General features: G+C 52.0%; 1 protein-coding gene across 3 annotated transcripts; it reads right to left on the bottom strand.

Annotated features, from left to right (window-relative positions):
- Nucleotides 1–1,537: 1,537 nt before the first annotated feature.
- FOXRED2 (FAD dependent oxidoreductase domain containing 2) lies at nt 1,538–18,406 on the bottom strand. 3 transcript variants are annotated; one of them, XR_013830561.1, is made up of 10 exons: nt 18,336–18,406; nt 17,162–17,710; nt 15,214–15,465; nt 14,817–15,080; nt 14,292–14,458; nt 11,383–11,548; nt 9,443–9,684; nt 8,156–8,326; nt 2,456–5,330; nt 1,538–1,652 (listed from the first exon to the last, which is right to left on the bottom strand). XR_013830561.1 is itself a non-coding variant. In XM_079937550.1 (9 exons), exons 2-9 carry the CDS (start codon nt 17,707–17,709, stop codon nt 5,077–5,079), a joined length of 2,064 nt encoding a protein of 687 aa, XP_079793676.1. In that variant the 5' UTR covers nt 17,710; nt 18,336–18,406; the 3' UTR covers nt 1,860–5,076. The 3 variants fall into 3 exon arrangements, 2 of the variants coding, with proteins under 2 accessions (XP_079793676.1, XP_079793677.1); XM_079937550.1 differs by lacking the exon at nt 1,538–1,652 and having other exon boundaries at nt 1,860–5,330; XM_079937551.1 differs by lacking the exons at nt 1,538–1,652; nt 9,443–9,684 and having other exon boundaries at nt 5,098–5,330.
- Between the last annotated feature and the right edge of the window lie 478 nt (nt 18,407–18,884).

Genomic DNA, 18,884 nt, shown 5'->3' with positions numbered 1-18,884 from the left:
CCTGATGGCTTCATAAAAAGTTAACAAAAGAACAAAATGAACTGGTGAATATGGTTATAATTTTATGGTTTCTATCTGAAAAATTACTGGTTTGAATCTATGTTTTCCAGGTGTGAGGAAAACCTTCGCATCAAGCAAATTATGGCTTACAGTAATTTGGTAAATTATACTTTTGTAAGCAGAATTGAAACATTTGTCTTTTCTCTCTGCCTGCTCCCTCCAGAGATTGGAAACTCTTAGGTTCCCAACAGCTTTATCAGATAAATTAGGAAGGCTACATCACTAACAGGTACAGAAATCTCAAGTTATTTTGGGGACCTTGAAAAGGAAGGAATTCACCTAGATCTGGTAAGCGAAATCTGTGACAAGCCCTTGGTGTGACTTTCCTGGTCCTGAGAGGTCTTTTAAAAGTTCAGTCTGAGACTCCTTATAAAAATTTCAGTGAGCAAAAAGACTGTATGATCGATTACAATTATATAAACCATCAGGCCATGTTAATTGAGAGTAGACTGAAATTTGATTCTCTCTCTCTGTTAAGAGAACAAAATTTTCTTGGAATGCTGCTTTTAATAACAGACTATGTAAATTTCTTTGCCTTTAAGTGATTTGTATTTGCTTTTAAAATCTTTTGTTACTTTGGTAAAGTAAATATTATTTCACAATGATCTATGAAGATTTTGGCACATGAAGATAAAGTTCATCCTGCTTCTACAAAAATTAACCCCCATTGTCAGACTTTTGCTATCCTGATGTCTTTGTAACATGGCGATGGTCTACTCCTAAGTCAGAGAATTTAAAAGGAGTTAAAAATTGCTGTAATCAGAGTCAGGGCTATGGAAAATCCAAGACGGCTGCTTGGCTTTTTCCAGCTCCATGACAAACCTCATTTTTATGTGATGGGTTAAAGCCTTCCCTGGCTGCAGGGTTAATGCCCTCACAATGGAAACAAAAAAATTATGCTTCAATGAATATTAAATTCTAGTTTTGTTAATTAAGGTCTGTGTTTACCAAGACTCACTTTCTGATAGTTCCTTGCTGTTACGTTATACTGCTAAAAAGGGTAATAGAATTATTAAAGGACACTCTTAAGTTTGTTTCTAAAGCTTATCTCAGTAATCTATCTTTGGGTGAAAATCAGATGCTCCAGACCTATAACCAGGGGATTATGCATATTGGAAAAGACATAATTTTTTTTTTTTTTTTTGCGGTATGTGGGCCTGTCACTGTTGTGGCCTCTCCCGTTGCGGAGCACAGGCTCTGGACGCGCAGGCCCAGTGGCCATGGCTCACGGGCTCAGACGCTCCGCGGCATGCGGGATCCTCCTGGACGGGGGCACAAACCCGTGTCCCCTGCATCGGCAGGCGGACTCTCAACCACTGCGCCACCAGGGAAGCCCTGGAAAAGACATAATTTAAAGGACTATCTCCAACCTGGATGGAAGGACCCTTATCAGGTAGTCTTAACTAGCTCATTCACAGTGTAACTAAAGGGAATTAACTCTTGGATTAATTTTCACTCACAAAGTACCCCTGTACTGGACTGACCTTTAGAGAGGATGCCTGATCTCAAAATCACCTTAAAACAATGCTCAAACGAGGAAACTGTACTCACACCAGGATGAAAAGATGACAATCAGAGTAGACAGACCAGGGCTTCCCTGGTGGCGCAGTGGTTGAGAGTCCGCCTGCCAATGCAGGGGACGTGGGTTCGTGCCCCGGTCCGGGAGGATCCCACATGCGCGCGGAGAGGTTGGGCCCGTGAGCCGTGGCCGCTGAGCCTGTGCGTCCAGAGCCTGTGCTCCACAACGGGAGAGGCCGCAACAGTGAAAGGCCCGCGTACCGCAAAAAACAAAACAAAACAAAAAAACGATGATATATAGTTCCATATGAGATCAATGATTGAAATAGTGTAACTCTAGATATGGGAAGAAGCTACAAGAGGGAATATTGTCCTGGACCATAAGAGACTATGAAGACAGGTGGTCCAGAGACTTTGGGATGCTAGTAAGGGCCTAGTCCCGTGATAGCACATCGAGTGGCCTATCAGAAAAATCTTTGCCAGACCTGGGAATGAGCATTCCTAGCACCGTGGGATGAAATGGTCATGAAATGCTGCCCCAAAACCATGGTCAAATTTATTACCATGAAGGGGCCCTGCTGACTAGAAACTAGCACTTGCCACCTACCTCTACAAAGATTAAATCATGGCCACTGCAGCTGGTGACCTTCAACACCCCCTGAAAGCAGTTCAGGGTGGAGATCAGGAATGAGGCCCTCTGTGCTCTGGGAAAAACTGGCAGAGCGGGCCTTCAGATAGATATTTTCAGAAAAATTTTCATGAGCCCAAATTCTTGCATCTTCTCATACCTAGAAAAACACTAAAATTGTTAACGGTGACAACTGCTTTGGTTTATGTGTTAATACCACATCAAAGGTTAAAACCTAGTTGGATAAACCTAGACAACTGGCTACCTGGCTTAAGTGATCTGTATTTTTTAATCTTTTTGTGACTTTGGTTAAATGAGTAAGTACTGATTCACAGTGACCTGTGATCCTGTTGTGTTTTAAAACAGTTTTGATATTTTTAACAAACTTCCCCAATATTAAAATCCAACCAAAGCTCTTTTAGCCTGCAGCTGACTCTGGGATGCTTTGAAGGAACATCCTGAGACATCTCAGAGATGAATGTTAAACTAATTAAGTTTATCGGGTATGTTTAATTACTTCAGAGACATTGTCAAGTGATTGGAGATGAACCTTAGCTTACAGTGTATGGATAAATGTCATTAATATAGATATTCCAAAATTTATATGGAATCCCTAACATCTGATATGCCCTGATATAATGTTATCAGTCGTAATTCTAGTTATTATCCTAAAATGTTATGTCACAGAAATGTCCAAGTTTCCTGCCCATTGCATTGTACTCAGATCTTTAACCATGCTATTTTAAGTTTTGTCCTGATGCTTTTACAAAATGAAGATTTTTAAGAAGACTCATAAAAAACAAATACAAGTTTCTTTTTTTTAAAAAATTAATTTATTTTTGGCTGCATTGGGTCTTCGTTGCTGCACGTGGGTTTCTCTAGTTATGGCGAGCAGGGGCTACTCTTCGTTGCGGTGCGCAGGCTTCTCATTGCAGTGGCTTCTCTTGTTGCAGAGCATGGGCTCTAGGTGCACAGGCTTCAGTAGTTGGTGGCACGTAGGCTCAGTAGTTGTGGCTCGTGGGCTCTAGAGCACAGGCTCAGTAGTTGTGGTGCATGGGCTTAGCTGCTCTGCAGCATGTGGGACCTTCCTGGACCAGGGTTCGAACCCATGTCCCCGGCATTGGCAGGCATATTCTTAACCACTGTGCCACCAGGGAGGGAAGTCCCCAAATATAAGTTTCTGATTGCCTTTAGATAATACCACTGAACTCTGTAACAAATGACAAAACTCAAAACCTGATTACTTCATCCAGATCAACAGGAATCAATTACATGGGACTGAAGGAACTGATGAATATGATTTATAACTTTATGACTTTGGGAAATATACTAGCTTTAATCTTTGTTTTTCAAAAAACAACCTTTTCTCTTATGCTATGATGTACAACAAGTTGATAAGGTATACCTTTGTAAACAAAGATGAAACATTTATCTTTTTCTCTCTACCTGTTCCTGCCAAAATTTGGGCTCTCCAGCTGGCCCTCCCGTGGACTTGATGGTTTATTGCAACTGGATTACAACTAGTTATACTAATAATTGTTTTAATTTGTTCTTTGTTTCCAAATTGTTTGTACTTCGTGTCTCCCTGCTGCACTAAGACTTTGTCAATATTACTAGCTGCATTACTTATATCCTGTCTATTTTATAAGATTGTCGTCTCTTACAGTACCCAGTGCGTAACCAGGCCTCCAAACAAAATTGATGATGGCTAAACATCTTGAGGAAACAGATCACATTTATGACTCTTACAGAATAACTGTAACAGTGTGATTCTAGGTACGGGAAGGAGCAAAAAGGAAAAACATTTCCTGGATCATAGTAGACTAGTAAGACAGACGATCCAGAGAATTTAGTTATCAACAGGGCCTAATCTGGAAACTAGCACCTGGAGTGACACATCAACAAAAATGTTCACCCGATCTGGGATGCGCCTCCCAGTGCCGTGGGACAAAATTTGGTCATGAAATGTCTCCCAAATATTGGTCAAATTTCCAACCAAGAGGAGGATCTGAGAAATGCAGTATTTCCCGCTACATCAGTAAACAAAGGATGCCACACTCATCAGTGATGGCAGCCACCACTGATGTGAGCTGGTGAGCCCTGAGGGAGCTCAGGAAGGAAAGAATACCTGCCTTTGAGCAGCCATCAGACTGCAGCCACTCCCCACGGTGAGCCCTGAGGAAACTCAGGATGTGAAAACATAGGATATTGGCCCCAGACAGCTGAGGTGCATAGCAAAGGAAAGATTTCAGTGAGCCCAGACTCTTGCATCTTCCCATACACAGAAAGGCACTAAGTTCCTAAACTTGGGATATCTGGTTTTCTTTAATTAACAATAATCTTTTGATGTTCAGACCACCTGCCCTTGGTTGCAAAACTTCTGGATAACCTGGCTCCCCGCTCACCTCGTCGGAGCAGTTCTTTCAGGGTTATTTGAGATGCTGCCTCCTGGGTTTGAAGTCTTAAGAATTCCCGCTGAATAAAACATAACTCTCAACTTTTAGGTTGTGAATATTTTTTAAGTCGACAACTGGAAGGAAAAGGAACCACTGGGCACTTGATGGGGACAGAAGTGAGGCCAGCCTGGTGCTCCGTGACAGCTCATTTGCAGACAAGTCTGGTGTGAAAGGCAGCTCCCTTCCATCTGGCAGAAGATGCTTTCTCTGGTCCCCACTTCCCAGGCACCTCTGAACCGAACAGGAGGGGAGACCACCGAGTGGCCGCCCTTCAGCCCTTCCGTGCCCTCCGTGTGGCTTTGGTGTGGTCACTGCGATGATCTGAGGTGTCTCTGGCAATCACGTCGGTGGGAGCACTGAACCGTGGGGAAAGGGCAGGGCCGACTGTGGGCCTGGGCGGGAGAAGCCTGGCCATCAGAGCTCCTCTTTGTTGCTGTCGAAGGGCGAGACCGGAGGCCCTGGAGCCAGAGGGTGCTGTCCTGGCCCGTGGTCGCCAGGTTGCTGGCCGCTGACCCCCCGGCCCACAGTGGCATAGTCCCACAGGAGCCCGCTCTCCACGCCGTGCTGGCGGAGGCTCTCAGTTCCCACGAGCCCCTGTGTTCTCAGGTACCCCTGCTGGCAAAAGGGTGGCAGCTTCTGGCGTGTTAGGGCGAATAGGAAACAGGACTCTGCACAAAAGCAAGAGGAGACCGGGCTGAGAGGTGTGGGGAGAGGTGCAAGGGGAGGGGGTGCCAGTGCCCCAGGGGCCTCACCCGGTTCCCTCCATCCCCTGAGCCTGGGAGCTGACTTTTCTGGGTATCTCACGTCTGACCTGGGTAGCCGTGGATCTCATCCCTCCCTGAGGTTCCAAGACTGGGAGGCTGCCTCAACATTTTGGAAAAACAAGGCTCCAAAGGAAAGGAAAGCAAACCAAAGAGACGGCTCAGCTCCCAGAGGTGGGAGGCCCGCATGCTGCTGTGCGTGGCGCTAGCAGGGTGGGAGCTCGGCCACCCAGGAGCAGCCCCTCAGCCTTCTCTTCCAGGAGCCACCCCGGGGGGCTGGGAACTTGGTGGTCAGTTCCATTTTGAGCTCAGAGTTCCCTGCAAAGATTTATCCCCTCAACAATGTCTGAGCTGCAGATACTGTTTGTAAAGCACGATTCTAAGCACTATGGGGGACGTAAAGATAAAACTGCTAGACCCTCGTCTGCGCCACAGCAGAAAGTTGGTGTGTAGGTCAAATCTGATCAATGAAGAAAGAGCTGTGGATACGTGTTATTTAGAAATATTAAGAGACAACCAGAAGAGCTAGAAGTCATTCCTTCTGGGGAATGGGAGCGGAAGTGGGTGAAAAAGCCTTTTAGCCAAGCACTTATATAACTTTGACCTAAAGAATAGAAAGGATGAAACAGAGGTGGGCTCAATCTTCTAAGGGATTTAGACAGGATGGGAAGATGGAGTGAGTGTCAGAAAACCAACTTGAGTCTCTCGCCTCAGCGAATAGGCACATTACCAAAGGACGCTGTAAGGCTCACACGAGTGATCAGGCTGTGAGGTGCTACAGGAAAACTATTTCCTACCTTACCTCTGACTTGTAGTACAGAGGGCCCCTGCCAGAATGGTCCATGACCCTCCTCTCTGAGCAGGGACGGCGGCAGACGTGGGAGAGGATGGAGAGGGGCAGTGAGGTGGCCTTTCGGCAAGCACCTCCTCCTATGACATACGTCACCCCTTCTGCAGGGGCCGGGGGTGGAGAAGCCCAGCAGATCTGGGTCCAGAACTAGCGGCTGCACATCCACTAACCGGGTGGAGGGAAAGCCCACCCTCTGCCAGCTGGCCCTTTGTGGGGAGGATTCCTTCAAGTTCGAGGCAGTGACACTCGGTGGCCTGTACTGTTGAGTCTATCTAGGGAGTAGGAGCCAGGAGGCTGCAGGGCCTGTGACGATGGGTCGGCAGGAGCCGTAACTCAGGGTAGGAATACACTCCCTAACAGGCACTGGCATCTCCGTGTACTCCTGAAACCTCGAGAAACAGACAGAGGTTTTGCAGCTGAGGTCTCCAGATCTACAGTGGGTAATTTCATGTGTAAGTGTATGGTGAGAGTTTATGTCTGCAGAATGCTAGTACTTCAAAGCTGCTTAGCTCTGCTCTATGAACTACCCCTGTTTGAGCATCTACACGCATTTAGACTATTAACTTGAAGTATTGTTTTAAGCCATCCCCCTTAATATATACATTTTTATTTCAAGGTAGACTGAGGGATGAAAGAAGGACACTTGCTCTCTGACCCATAGGCCGAGAACTGACCGTCTCTAACCTGGTTTGATATGAATAGTGTGTGAAATACAATCACTGTTCAACAGAGGTTTGCTGGACAGAAAAAAGGAGTGGGTATCCTGGTAATTCAGGGGGTTAAAAAAAAAAGACAAAAACTTGGCTTGTTTTGGTCAGTTCTTCCTGGGGATCGTGAGACTTCTCTCTCCCCAAGTCCCTCTCTGGGTTTGACTGTCAGAGCTATCTTCCATCCAGTTCACCAATTTTCCCTTCATCTCTGTCTAATGTGCTACTAACCCTGACATTGAGTTTCCAATTACAAATTTATATTTTCATTTCCAGAAGTTCTATTGGACATTTCTCAAATCTGCCCAGTCAATTCTGGTAGTCCTGCCCTTTCATTCTATTTTCAGTAATCTCTCTTTTATTTACTTACAGATTTTGGACATACTTTACATCCTCTCTCTGACCATTCCATTTCCCACAGTCTTTGTAGGTTTCATCCTACAGTGTGTTGCTTCTGCTGACACTCCCTCATGGTAGTTTGTATCCTTATGTGTGAAGTGATTTCTGCTTGGGAGTTCATGTTCCTGGGAACTTTATCTGGGGGAATTCTTTGAGGCCTAGTTTTAAGGTATGTGTCCTCACAGAAGACTCACATTGACTTCTGTGATTTCTGCACCACAACGATAGTGTGAACTTTGGCCCCAAACTCACACGAGTGAGGCCTAGTGGATGGAAATTCTCAGGGAGATTTTCCCCCACTCTACCCAGAGCCAAAAAGCGCACGTCTCCTCTCTCTCTCTCGGGAGTGCTTTCTGCCTTCTCCTTTACCTACTGAGATCCCAGCTCTATTTAAAGGTCTCTGTACAGACATCCTACCCTGCTCCAGCCTCGTCTTCCCAGCTCCAAGTGCTGGTCAGTTACCCGGGCTCTAGGCCACTGACAACCAGCAGGTATCTCTCATCCAGGGGTGGGTTTGTGCTTTTCTTGGTGTTTAGCCTCTGGGGAGTTCCCTTATTTTCCCGCCGGTTTTTTAAAAAAGACATTTTATTCAGTGTTTGCAGGTGTGCTGTACTGGGAGGGGGTTTCTGCGAACACCGAGTTCTCCTGTCGTAGGAGATGGAAGTCTTGGGTCTGGGTTTCTAGACGCACATCCTAAAGTTCCACAGGGCACGGATCTACCTGGTCGTCTTCACCCTCCAGCTCAGCCCCTTTGTCCTTCGGGAAACTTAAGTTACCTGCATAGAAGCTCCGGAGATCGGTGTCTAAGCAGTTCTCCAGGAAGCGCCTCAGGGGCAGAATGTGCCCCACCGGGGCCGTCCAGTCCGTCAGGAAATCTTCCACGATGTGGTGGATGGCCGTGGGCCGCGGCAGAGGCCAGCCTGCAGGGCGGAACCTCACCTCCTGCTCTGTGGGGAGGAGAAAGGGCGCCATGTCAGAGCCTCTGCGTGGGCCATGGTCAGCCTGTTCAGCTGTCCTTCCAAATGTCTGGAGGGTGGGCGTGAGGGAGAGGGACTGGACTACACTCATCCCCTGCACTGTCAGCGGGCAGAACTAGGACCAGTCACTTGAACTTGGTTTGCTTCTAAGACTTACGTGAGCTGAGGTCTATTGTGGCTGCTTTGAAACTGGCCTTTCTGTGAGGAGACTCGGCGTCCTGCATCCAAGGGGTCTTAGGGCCCCTCTAGTCCAGTTTCCTACCTGGTGGGTGCCCTTCTGTGTGTCCCTGCCACAGGGCACCAAGCCACGGCCATCCCTGCATCGGGAGACTCTGGGAGGTGGCCCATCCCCCCCCGGCAGCCTTCACGATGCGCTGCTCCTTTAGAGTGAACGTCAACCTGCGCTCCTGTCATTTCCACCTGTTGACGCTACCTCCGCCCTTTGGAACGACCTCTAGTTTTAGGTCATCCTCTTCCAGGGGACATCCCTTCAAGTTTGGAAGCAGGAGTCGTGTTCCCCAGGTTGGTCATCATTCGGTAGCTACTCCGTGCTGGGCGCCATGCTGGCGTTGTGCTGTATCATCTCATTAACCCTCATCCTACAAGGAGGGTACCATGGCCACCCCCATTTCACATCCGAGCAAGCGGAGGCTCCGCGGGGTTAAGTAATGGTCCAAGGTCCCACAGCGAGGAAAGGACAGCCCTGGGAACACTGCCCAGCTCTCCCACTCCCCTCCTGTGCTAACCAGTTCCCCTTCCCTTTCCTGTTCCTTCTAAGAGTCAGTCCCCAGATCCCCGCTCCCCACTCCACGGTCAGCCTCCTTTGGAGACGGCAACAACAGTGTCCCTCTGACGACGTGGTGCCTGGAGGTGATCAGGCCGCTCCACACGTGGCCTACCCAGGTCGATGTGTGGGCCAGGATCTGGGAATAGCATTTATCGTTCTTGGACCATCTGCCCCATTTAGGCTCTAGGCAGAGCCCCTAGAGGCCCCCCTTCTGTCAGCTGAGGGTGCTGCGTGACAGCTTAATGGCGCTGGGGTCCGAGGAGTGCCCTCGCTCGGGGGAGAGCGGAGACCCAGCTCACCGGTGGGGAGGTGCCTATAGTAGTAGATGACAGGATGGAGGAAGTTAGACAGCCAGGCGTCTTCCGTGTGCCCCACAGAGCGGTCATAAAAGAAGACGTCCTTGTCGGGCCCAGAGAAATTCCGGCCGTACTCCATATTGATGACGAAGAGCCCGTGCCTTGCCCTTCTTCCCGTGATTGCCTCCAGCTGGGCCAGCGCCTGCATGGGGAACTCCTCCAGGTACTCAAAAGCAGTGGCATTCCTGGGGACAGGGGCAACATGGCGTGGGTAAGACCCTCAGTGCTGCGGCAGAGGTGCCAGACGTGGGCGTGCGTGCGTGTGGTGTGTGCGTGCGCGTGCGTCCCCTGCCTAGAAGCGCCCGTCAAACAGCGCACAGACGCTGATCAGGCCTGCGCGTCTCCCTTGAATATTACTGTTACAGCAGGGCCCTGACTTACACTGGGGAGGAAGACAGAAGACGCTGAGTAACCTGAGTGGGTATCTAGGGAGAGGGTGAGCCAGGCTGAGAGACCAGTGATGGAGAAGCCCTAGGAGTGAGTGAACACCTTGGCATGTTCAAGGGACAGGAAGAAGGCTAGTGTGGCTGGAGTGGAGCAAGGGGGAGGGGAGGGGAAGTCGGCGGGGGCAGGTCGAGGAGGACCATGTGTGCCACGATGGGAATGTCGGGTGTCATCTGGGCTGGGAAGGGAAGCTGCGGGCCTTGGGAAGATAGTGAACAGAACTGAATTCTAGTGATTCAAGTTTTAAAAGAATCACTCTGGATCTTCCCTGGTGGCGCAGTGGTTAAGAATCCGCCTGCCAATGCAGGGGACACGGGTTCGAGCCCTGGTCCAGGGAGACTCCACATGCCACGGAGCAACTAAGCCCATGAGCCACAACTACCGAGCCTGTGCTCTAGAGCCCACGAGCCACAAGTACTGAGCCTGCGTGCCGCAAGTACTGAAGCCTGCAAGCCGAGAGCCCGTGCTCTGCAACAAAGAGTAGCCCCAACTCGCCGCAACTAGAAAAAGCCCGCACGCACCAGCAGCCAAAAAAAAAAAAAACAATCACTCCGGCCACCATGTTGAGAGCAGACCATGAGGTCAAAGGTGAGAGGCTGCTGTATTAGCGCAGGTGAGAGATGCTCACGGACCAGACCAAGGTGGCAGTGGGGGGCTAGTGAGAGGCAGATTCTAGACACAGTTTGAAGGTAGAGCTGATGGGACCTACGGATGCTGTGAATGGGTATGAAAGAGAGAGGAGTCAAGGGTGATGGGGGTTTTGCTCTGAGCACCGCTGAGTTTCCTGCAGGTCCCTGAACTCCATGCGCTGCTGCACTCACTGGCTTTGGAGCAGACTGTTCCCTCTGAGGCGTCTCACCTGCCCCGTGTCCTTTCAGAACCAGCCCCACTGCTCACCGCCCCCAGCTCTTCTCCCTTCCCTGCTCTGCGTGGTTTCTTCCTCAGGGAGCGTCCTCTGTGATCTGCTGCTCATCACTTGATTGACAAGGAGCCGACATGGTCTGGCCCAAGGAGCTCTTAAATCCACGCAGGTGGTGATCCGTCATCACTGCAGTTCACTGCTCATCTGTTTGGTACCAGATGCTTTTCTACCAGTTACCTTTACTCCTTCCTACAGTCCTGCGAGGTAGGTATCATTAGCTCTATATTGCAGATGAGAGAAAGGCTCAGAGAGGCTAAGTAACTTGCCCCAGATCACACTGGTGGAAAGTGGCAAAGCTGCAGTCACACTCGTCTTGTCTGTCTGTCAGCAGAGCTTGTGCTGTTGATGTCACTGGTTTCCCCAGAATAGACTGATCCCCAGCCTCCCTGCCCACCCCACCAGCCATCTTCATCTCAGGAAAGAACCACTGGGCTCTTCCACACATGCAACAGGCAGAGAAGAGCACGACGGCGTGGGAGGGGGAGGGGCAGTGGGAAGGCGAGGGCTGACTACTCACTCCTCCAACAGGACCACGTCGGCCAGCACGCTGAACATCTGGTAGAGCCCAGAAGCCTCGTTGACGCGCCGGATGATGGCACTGGCCAGCTGTGTGATGGGGTGCTTGGTGGAGGGCCAGGTGACGCCGTGATGACGCTGCTCCAGCAGCCGGTGGACGGCACGCACTGAAATGGCCAGAGGGAGGAATGGCACGCTGCCCTTAAGGTGTTATCTTTCACCTCCGGGGCGGGGCCGGGGGTGGGGGGGGAGGGACGCAGAGCCCCAGCAGCTCTGCACTCAGGACACGCTTGTATTGCGCGGCTCCAAGAAGGTGCCTTTAGAGCAGGGTCCTCACGTGTGTTCTGAAAGGGGCTGCACGGGAAGTGTTTCTGGCTTTGCAGCCCAGACGGTCTCTCTCACTTGACTCAATTCTGCCTCTGGTGGGAGAGCAGTCATAGAGGACCGCGAAATGAACGGGCACGGCTGGATTTGGTCCCCAGGCCCGAGAATGCCCACTTCTGCTTTAGGCCATCTGCATATGGAAGTCCTGCCACTGTCACCTCACATGTGACGCGTCCAAACCAGACCCAGAGCCTTCCTCTGCAATCTCTCCCCACCCCACAGTCCCCATGTCTATGGGAGACTCCCAAATGGAAACCCTCTGACTGCTCTCTCTTGTTCACAGCCGAAACCCACATCTGTTACCGAGTTCTACTTTGAGATGCTCTGTATATTTCTGGAAGGATAGAAAAGCAACAGCTACCTCCAACAACAGGGGGACATCTTCTGTGTGCCTGGGGCTGCCCTTACACAGCGGTGGCACTGGGGCACCACACGCAGGTGCCTGCTCCTCGAAATGAACCAACACAACACTCAAGTCCAGTACCAGCGAGGACACAGACAGCTCACGCGATGGGAGGCTGGGTCGACCAACCGTCACAGGAAGAGACAGACAGACAGACATCTGGTTCTCTGGAGGAAACAAGGTTATGCTGCGTTTTGTGAAAGGATGAGGAATTACACAGCTCGGGAAGGGTGGGAAGGGGGCCTGACAAAAGAAGCATCGGTGCAAAGACATAAAACCTCGAGAAACTGGCACATTCTGTAAAGGAGGCGAGGGCAGGCGAGCTGGGGCCGGCTGCACGAAACTCTGGGTACCATGCCGAGGACCTGGCTGGGGAGCCCCTGGAGGTTTTCCTGTTTAAAGAACAGTGTTCTGGTAGGTACCGGAGTGGCTGGATGGGAAGCCAGAGGGACCAATGGCAGGAAGACCAGTCAGGAGAGACCAAGAGGTCCCAAGTCAGGCAAGTGAGGCTGGGATGGACTGGAGAGAGACAGGAGGGGGAGGGGCAGGGTTCCCAGCAGGCCCTACCTTCTGAGGTTACCATCTTTCATCTTGCTTTCCTCTGCCTTGCGGTTTTCCACTTGTCTTGTCTACACAGGATGTACTGTGTACAGCCACACTGCCCCTCCCTCTAGTGGGGTCCCCAGCTAGTAGGAGTGATCACAGCCCTTGGTGGCCTGTCCATCCAGGATTGTTTCCCATTTGCCTGAAGCTTAGTGGTCAGCTGGGAGCCTCAAAGTCAGACAGGTGTGGATTCAAATGCCACCTCTGCCATCCACTGGCTGGGTGACTTTGGGTAAGTGACTTAACTTCTCTGTGCCCCAGTTTCCTTCTACGAAAAATGGAGTTGAAACAACAAGATGTCTCTTATGGGGCTGTTGGGAGAATTAAGAATGTGAGCTGGGGAAAGATGAGAGGACAGAGGGAAGCAAGAGGGATGGGGCAGTACCTGTCAGGACAGCAGGTGCAGGAAGGGTGACATGCACGGGAACGTGAGGAGGGTTTCTTGCTGGGGACACAGCTAGAGAGACAGACTCTTCCCATTCTGTGTACGTGTGTGTGTTCCATTTGCAAATATTTTGGTAAACAGACAGCTAACATTCTCGGTTTCTTTCCCTGACAACATGCAAATGGTATAAAATATATCGCCCGGAAATCAACAGCAAAGCATGATTATATTTCCCTGTCAAACTGGAAGGAGAGTGAGATGCAAAAAGTAGCATTAAGGCAAGTGAGGCATCACATTAAATATAGAAACATCAGGATGAAGGATCCTTATAGTGGTTTTTTTTTTTTTTTTTTTGCGGTACGCGGGCCTCTCACTGCTGTGGCCTCTCCCGTTGCAGAGCACAGGCTCCGGACGCGCAGGCTCAGCGGCCATGGCTCACGGGCCCAGCCGCTCCGCGGCATGTGGGATCTTCCCGGACCGGGGCACGAACCCGTGTCCCCTGCATCGGCAGGCGGACTCTCAACCACTGTGCCACCAGGGAAGCCCCCTTATGGTGTTTTTATGGTCAAATTAACTGGCCCATGTAACACTCGTCATGCAATAAAGCACCCATCCAGTGGGCTACCCAGAGCGCAGAAAATTGGTGCCCTTAGTACTGAGAGTTTTGAAAAAGAGCTGATATAATCTAGTTGCAACTTTTATTGAAATTTGTTGGTACCCAAAGAGTCTATGTGTACGTAATACTTCACAGCTCCACGGTCTCCAGATATTACCTTATTTAGTCCTTACAACAGCTCTATGGGTGAAGAATTCACCTCATTTACAACTCTGACATCTGGGAGGGCCAACAGAGGCTTAGGGAGGTTATGAAGCCGCACCCCTGAGACCACGCAGCTGCTTCCCCAGGTTAGCAGTCCTTGCCAATCATGGTGATGCGGGTAACACGCCACCCCCAGATGTACTTACTTTTACACCTTAACTGGTACTTCTCTAGATGTGTCCTCAGACCACGAAAACCCACTGCTGCCTGCCCCGCAGGGAATTTATGACGATCAACTGCTGTTAATGCTGCTTTAAGGGAATCAGGCGTCTCTTTACAGACCCTGGGGACAGCGGCCCTCTCTCCCGGGCTCACCTGTGTATCGGAATCCATGGATGAAGCCCCCAGCAGATTTCCGGTAATCCACGGAGTGGCTGGCAGTCCCCAGGACAAAGAGGCCCCGGCTACCTTTGGACTCATAGCTGGCTTTCACCAGGGGGTACTTCTTGCTGAGCTCACCCCCTGCAGAGAGTCGGAGGGACCTGTGAATGGAAAGGGCTGTGAATAAAAATCGCTGCTATGTATGAAACACTTTTTACAGGCTTGGCACTGAGCTAAGTGCTTACATTCCTGCTCAAATTTAAACCACACCGTGACCCTAGGAGGCAGGTATGATGATGTCCATTTCACAGACAGAGTAGCTGAGGTTCACGTTAAAGATGTGGTGGGTCAGGGACAGAGCCAGGATTCAAGCCGCACTGGAGGCTGGGCTCTGGGTCCCTGTGTGACCTGATGGCACAGGAGGATCTGTTCAAGCCCTCTGGCGTCTCCTTGTCCACCTGGGCCTTGACCAGAGGGCTCTGCTGAGAGATCCAGCTCCTCCCCTCTGTTCGGACTCACTTGCTGAAAATGGAGAAGTCGAAGTTCCAGCCCAGGCAGCGGATGACCCGGTCGTAGCCCACACGCAAGGCGAAGTTGTCGTTATCGTCCTGGGGGAGGGGGACGGCGTCGGCACTCCGGTTGCCTTCCTCCAGGAGGAACTTCAGGGTGACGTGGAATTTGCCCTCGAGGTCCTTCACAATGGCCAAATCCGTCAGGTCAGACTCGAGCAGCCCGTCCAGGGACTTCAGCTGGTAGGTGTCCAGCAGGCCATTGTTGATGGCCCTGGGGCCCAAGGGGAATGTCAGGAGAGAGAAAGAAGTCGGTGCCGGGGAAGGAAGCCTCAGGGGCCAGGGTGGTTAGTGGGGCGGGGGGCAGGGGCTGGCAGCACAGCGCACACAGTACCTGCCCAGCATACCTGAGGTCGCCGACGTAGTGGGTGGCCCAGGAGAGCCGGACCCGGGAGCGGCTCAGCATGTGGATGAAGTTGGTGACACCCAAGATGTTCTCCGCCGTCTCAAAGGCCGAGTTCCCCCGGCCCAGGATCAGCACATTCTGACCCACGAAGTCCTCGGGATCCACGGACACGGACTCATAGCCATCCAGGTATTCGGAGCCAGGGAAGTCCACCTGGTTGGGCACTGACAAGCCAGTGGCCACGAGAAGGACGCTGCAGGTGGGGGACAGAGGGAGGATGGCTTAGCCTCTTAGCTATGAGACCATGAAGTGAAAAATCCCTCTTTGCACCTGCCGCCTGGCTCGCCCGCCTCACCCAGACTGCTGGCTCCTAAAAGAAAGCAGGTTGTTCATTTATTCAGTGCATCTGAGACCTTACCCTGGCCTCTCACTGAGTGATCCAGTGGGTGCAGTTTCCTTTACACCTTCCTGGGATTATACCAAACGTGAGAATTAGTTCTACTTTCTGACTTTGGAGAGGGTGACACCATGAGAAATGGATTAATTCACTTAGTTTTGAACATGGCAGCCTCACCAAGTACCACCCTAGTCATGAAAAAGAAACTAGACATCTGCTTCCCCCTTTCTTACTTGCGTGGCAGATGCAGAATCTGCTGAGTGGTGATTCTGTGCGAGGCCCTGTACTAAGTGCTTTCTGCCTCATCTTACTGCTCAAAGCAGCTCTGCATTGGTGTTATTCCGCCTGCTCTACAGGTGAGGAGATGCAGGCTCCACGTGGGCCCACGACCTCCAGAGCTCCTTAGACGGCAGAGGCAGAATCTGACCACAGGTCAGCCTAATTCCAGAGTCCTGCTCTTTCCACTGGTGGGGATTACAATCCCGTGGTGGACAGGCTGGGAGCCGGACCCTGCCGGCCTGCAGAGGAATGGTTTGATCACAAGGTAGTTTAGAAAACAGGACCGGGTGGCCTGGAGAAGGGGCCTGGGCAGCCTCTGTGGCCCCTTGCTTTTTGGCCTGTCCATTTGCTCACATCTGAATCCCCTACACTGTAGCACTGCTGCCTAAGATGCGAGGGTCCAAATTGGCCCAACCCTTCTCTCCTTGGGCTGTAACAAGCAAGGAGCAAGGCTGAGCCTCTGGGAAAAGGCATGAGAAAATGAACCGTGATCGAGCACCTGCCTGGAGCCAGGTGCTAGGCTGACGGCCGGGAACGGAGAGGCAGTCGGGCACAGCGTTAAGAACACAGGCTTCGGAGTCAGGAAGATGTGAGCTCAAGTGGCAGCTGCACCCCTTATTAGCCGTGTGACACGGCACCGGTTACTTAACTTCTCTGAGCCTCAGTTCTTCATCCGTAAAATGGGCATCAGTGAACCTCCCTCAAAGGATCCTTGTGAGGATTAGACAAGCACGGTATATCATATAACTCTGAATTTGGGTTCTCTAGACTGTGCTGAGCTTTCTCCCAAGTCAAAGCGAGTTAAAACTGAATCCTGGCAGCACTGCCTATTGGCCCTCCCTCTCATTCAGTTCAGAAATCCTACTGAGCCTGTCTAACACTTGCTGGACACTTGCCAGTATTTCTCAGACTGTATTTTGGGGAACACAAGTTCTAGGAGATGCTCTACAAAAAGAGTTTTGTGGGTGCATAAGCTCAGACAATGCTCAACACCCAATGCTGGAGTCCTTCAGTGAATGTGAAGATACTGAAGTCTGAAAAATCCTGGAGGAAAGAAATGGTCAGAATTTTCAAGTATCTTTGAGTACATACATTTCTAGGAAACACTTGGGAAATGATGGCTGAACTGAACCTCTTAGCACTGGATTTCAGTGGGAGCAAGGATGGGCAGAAATGCCTCTTTTCTCCCACATCTACGGGCCAACCAAGGGGTTTCCTTCTTCCAGGGAAGGCACTGGCTTCAGCAGGTGAGCCCTGGAGCCCGGTTCCTTACCTACACTGGTATGCCTGGCCCTTCTGGTCGGTCAGGATGAAGTAATGGCCATTCCAGGCCCGTTGGTCCTTGTTCAGAGTGACGTGGGCAATGGTTGTGTTGTACAGCACGTGAAGCCCCAGCCGGTCTGCGAAGTCGCCCAGGTAGCGCACCATGTCGCCGGCATCGGGGAAGTAGGCGTTGGAGTAGTGTCTGAAGAGCAGCCGGGGGTCGTGGCTGAGCAGAGAGTTCCAGTCATGGCGGAGGTTGAACTCGGCGTTGGCCTTGCCTGTGTACCGCTTGTTGATGCTGATGAGCTTGCGGTGCCGCGGGTAGCGCGTGAAGAAGCTGCCCGGTCTCGGGGCGCGTTCGAACACGGCGTAGTCCCTGCCGGCCCGCTGCAGGAAGTAGGCCATCTGCAGCCCCGCGGGCCCGGCACCCAGGACACAGTAGTCCCGGTGCGCGGGCACGGAGGCCTGGGCGGGGCACGGGGAGAGAGCCGGGTGCAGGGCGATGGTCAGGAGAAGCCCTGGGAGGCCCCACAGCAGGGCCGCGGCGGAGAGACCCATCCTACGGCAGACCAGAGAGGTGAGGCCTCGGACCACGAAGGCCCCTTGACGCCCGCGGAGGTGAGCCAGGAACTGGGGGCCCAGAAAGGCAGGGGCTTGCCGGAGCGCTCACTGCGACTAGGGGTGCAGCCAGGACCAGAACCCAAGGACCTCTGAACTCATTTGCCCCGACTCCATCGTTTCAAGCTCGGATCTGGGCTCCTCCTAGGAGTCCCGAGCCCCTCCATCTCCCTCAGGACCTTAGTTCCCAAGGGCGCCAGACTCCTTATTGCCATGGTAAAAAGAGGCTGGGTGTTTTCTCCACTTTCCCCTAATTCCAGGGATGCCCAACACCCCCCTAGGGCCTTCCAAGGCCAGACCCTCGCGGGTCACGTCTTTTTGGCCACGCCCCCGCGCTCCGGCCTCCAGCCTGAAGGAGGTGTGGTCTGCAGGCCCCCGTCCCACACCCGGGTCTCTTCGGCCACGTGACAGGGAAGCCCCAGCACACCTGCCCGCGGAGCAGCGCGAGGCCGCCCTCCTTCGGGCGCGCTGAATACGGGAGCCGCTCCCCACGCGTGCTTGGTGCCCACGCCCGCAGCTCCCGCCTCCCCGGCCCGCCAGTCCACCCCCCCGCACAGAGCTCGAACCTCCCAGCCGCTCCGTAGACAGCCCGCAGCCAAGTCAGCCCGCGCTCGGCCTGCCCGCGCCACCGCGGCGGCCCCGCCCATGGCAGGGGGCGGGGTCACGTGGCGGCGCGCGTCATGAGGGGCTGGGCTGTCGGGTTCTGGGCTCCGGGTCGCTCGCGAGAGCCGCGCACGTGCTGCTCCACCGGCCGGCGCGTGCCGGCGCGTGGTGGCCCGACTGAAGATCAAATCTGGCAAGTGGCTTGGGGCTCTTTAAAGCTGTGTCTTTCCACGTGTAAGGGAGGCACGGGAGCAGACGACTTTTGGAGATAATCGCAGCTGTTCCACTCCATTACTGTAGCCAAAGACTGGTTGGGTACTCAGTACTCTGGGACCGGAAACCAGGTTGATGAAGCCAGGACGGAAAAACAAATTAACTGGTGTGTTCGCTACAAATTCAGTCTGTTGTTTACTAAGAAACAGGACTGACTGGACCTTCCACCAGAAGAGGAAGGCCAGGGATTGTTTCCAATATAATGTAAATAGCCGACTGGCCAAATGGAATTTAGGGGT

This window comes from Stenella coeruleoalba, assembly GCF_951394435.1.
Source record: "Stenella coeruleoalba genome assembly, chromosome: 11".
NCBI lineage: Eukaryota > Metazoa > Chordata > Mammalia > Artiodactyla > Delphinidae > Stenella > Stenella coeruleoalba.
Note: the sequence above shows the minus strand (reverse complement) of the source record. Positions and strands in the feature narration are given on the sequence as shown.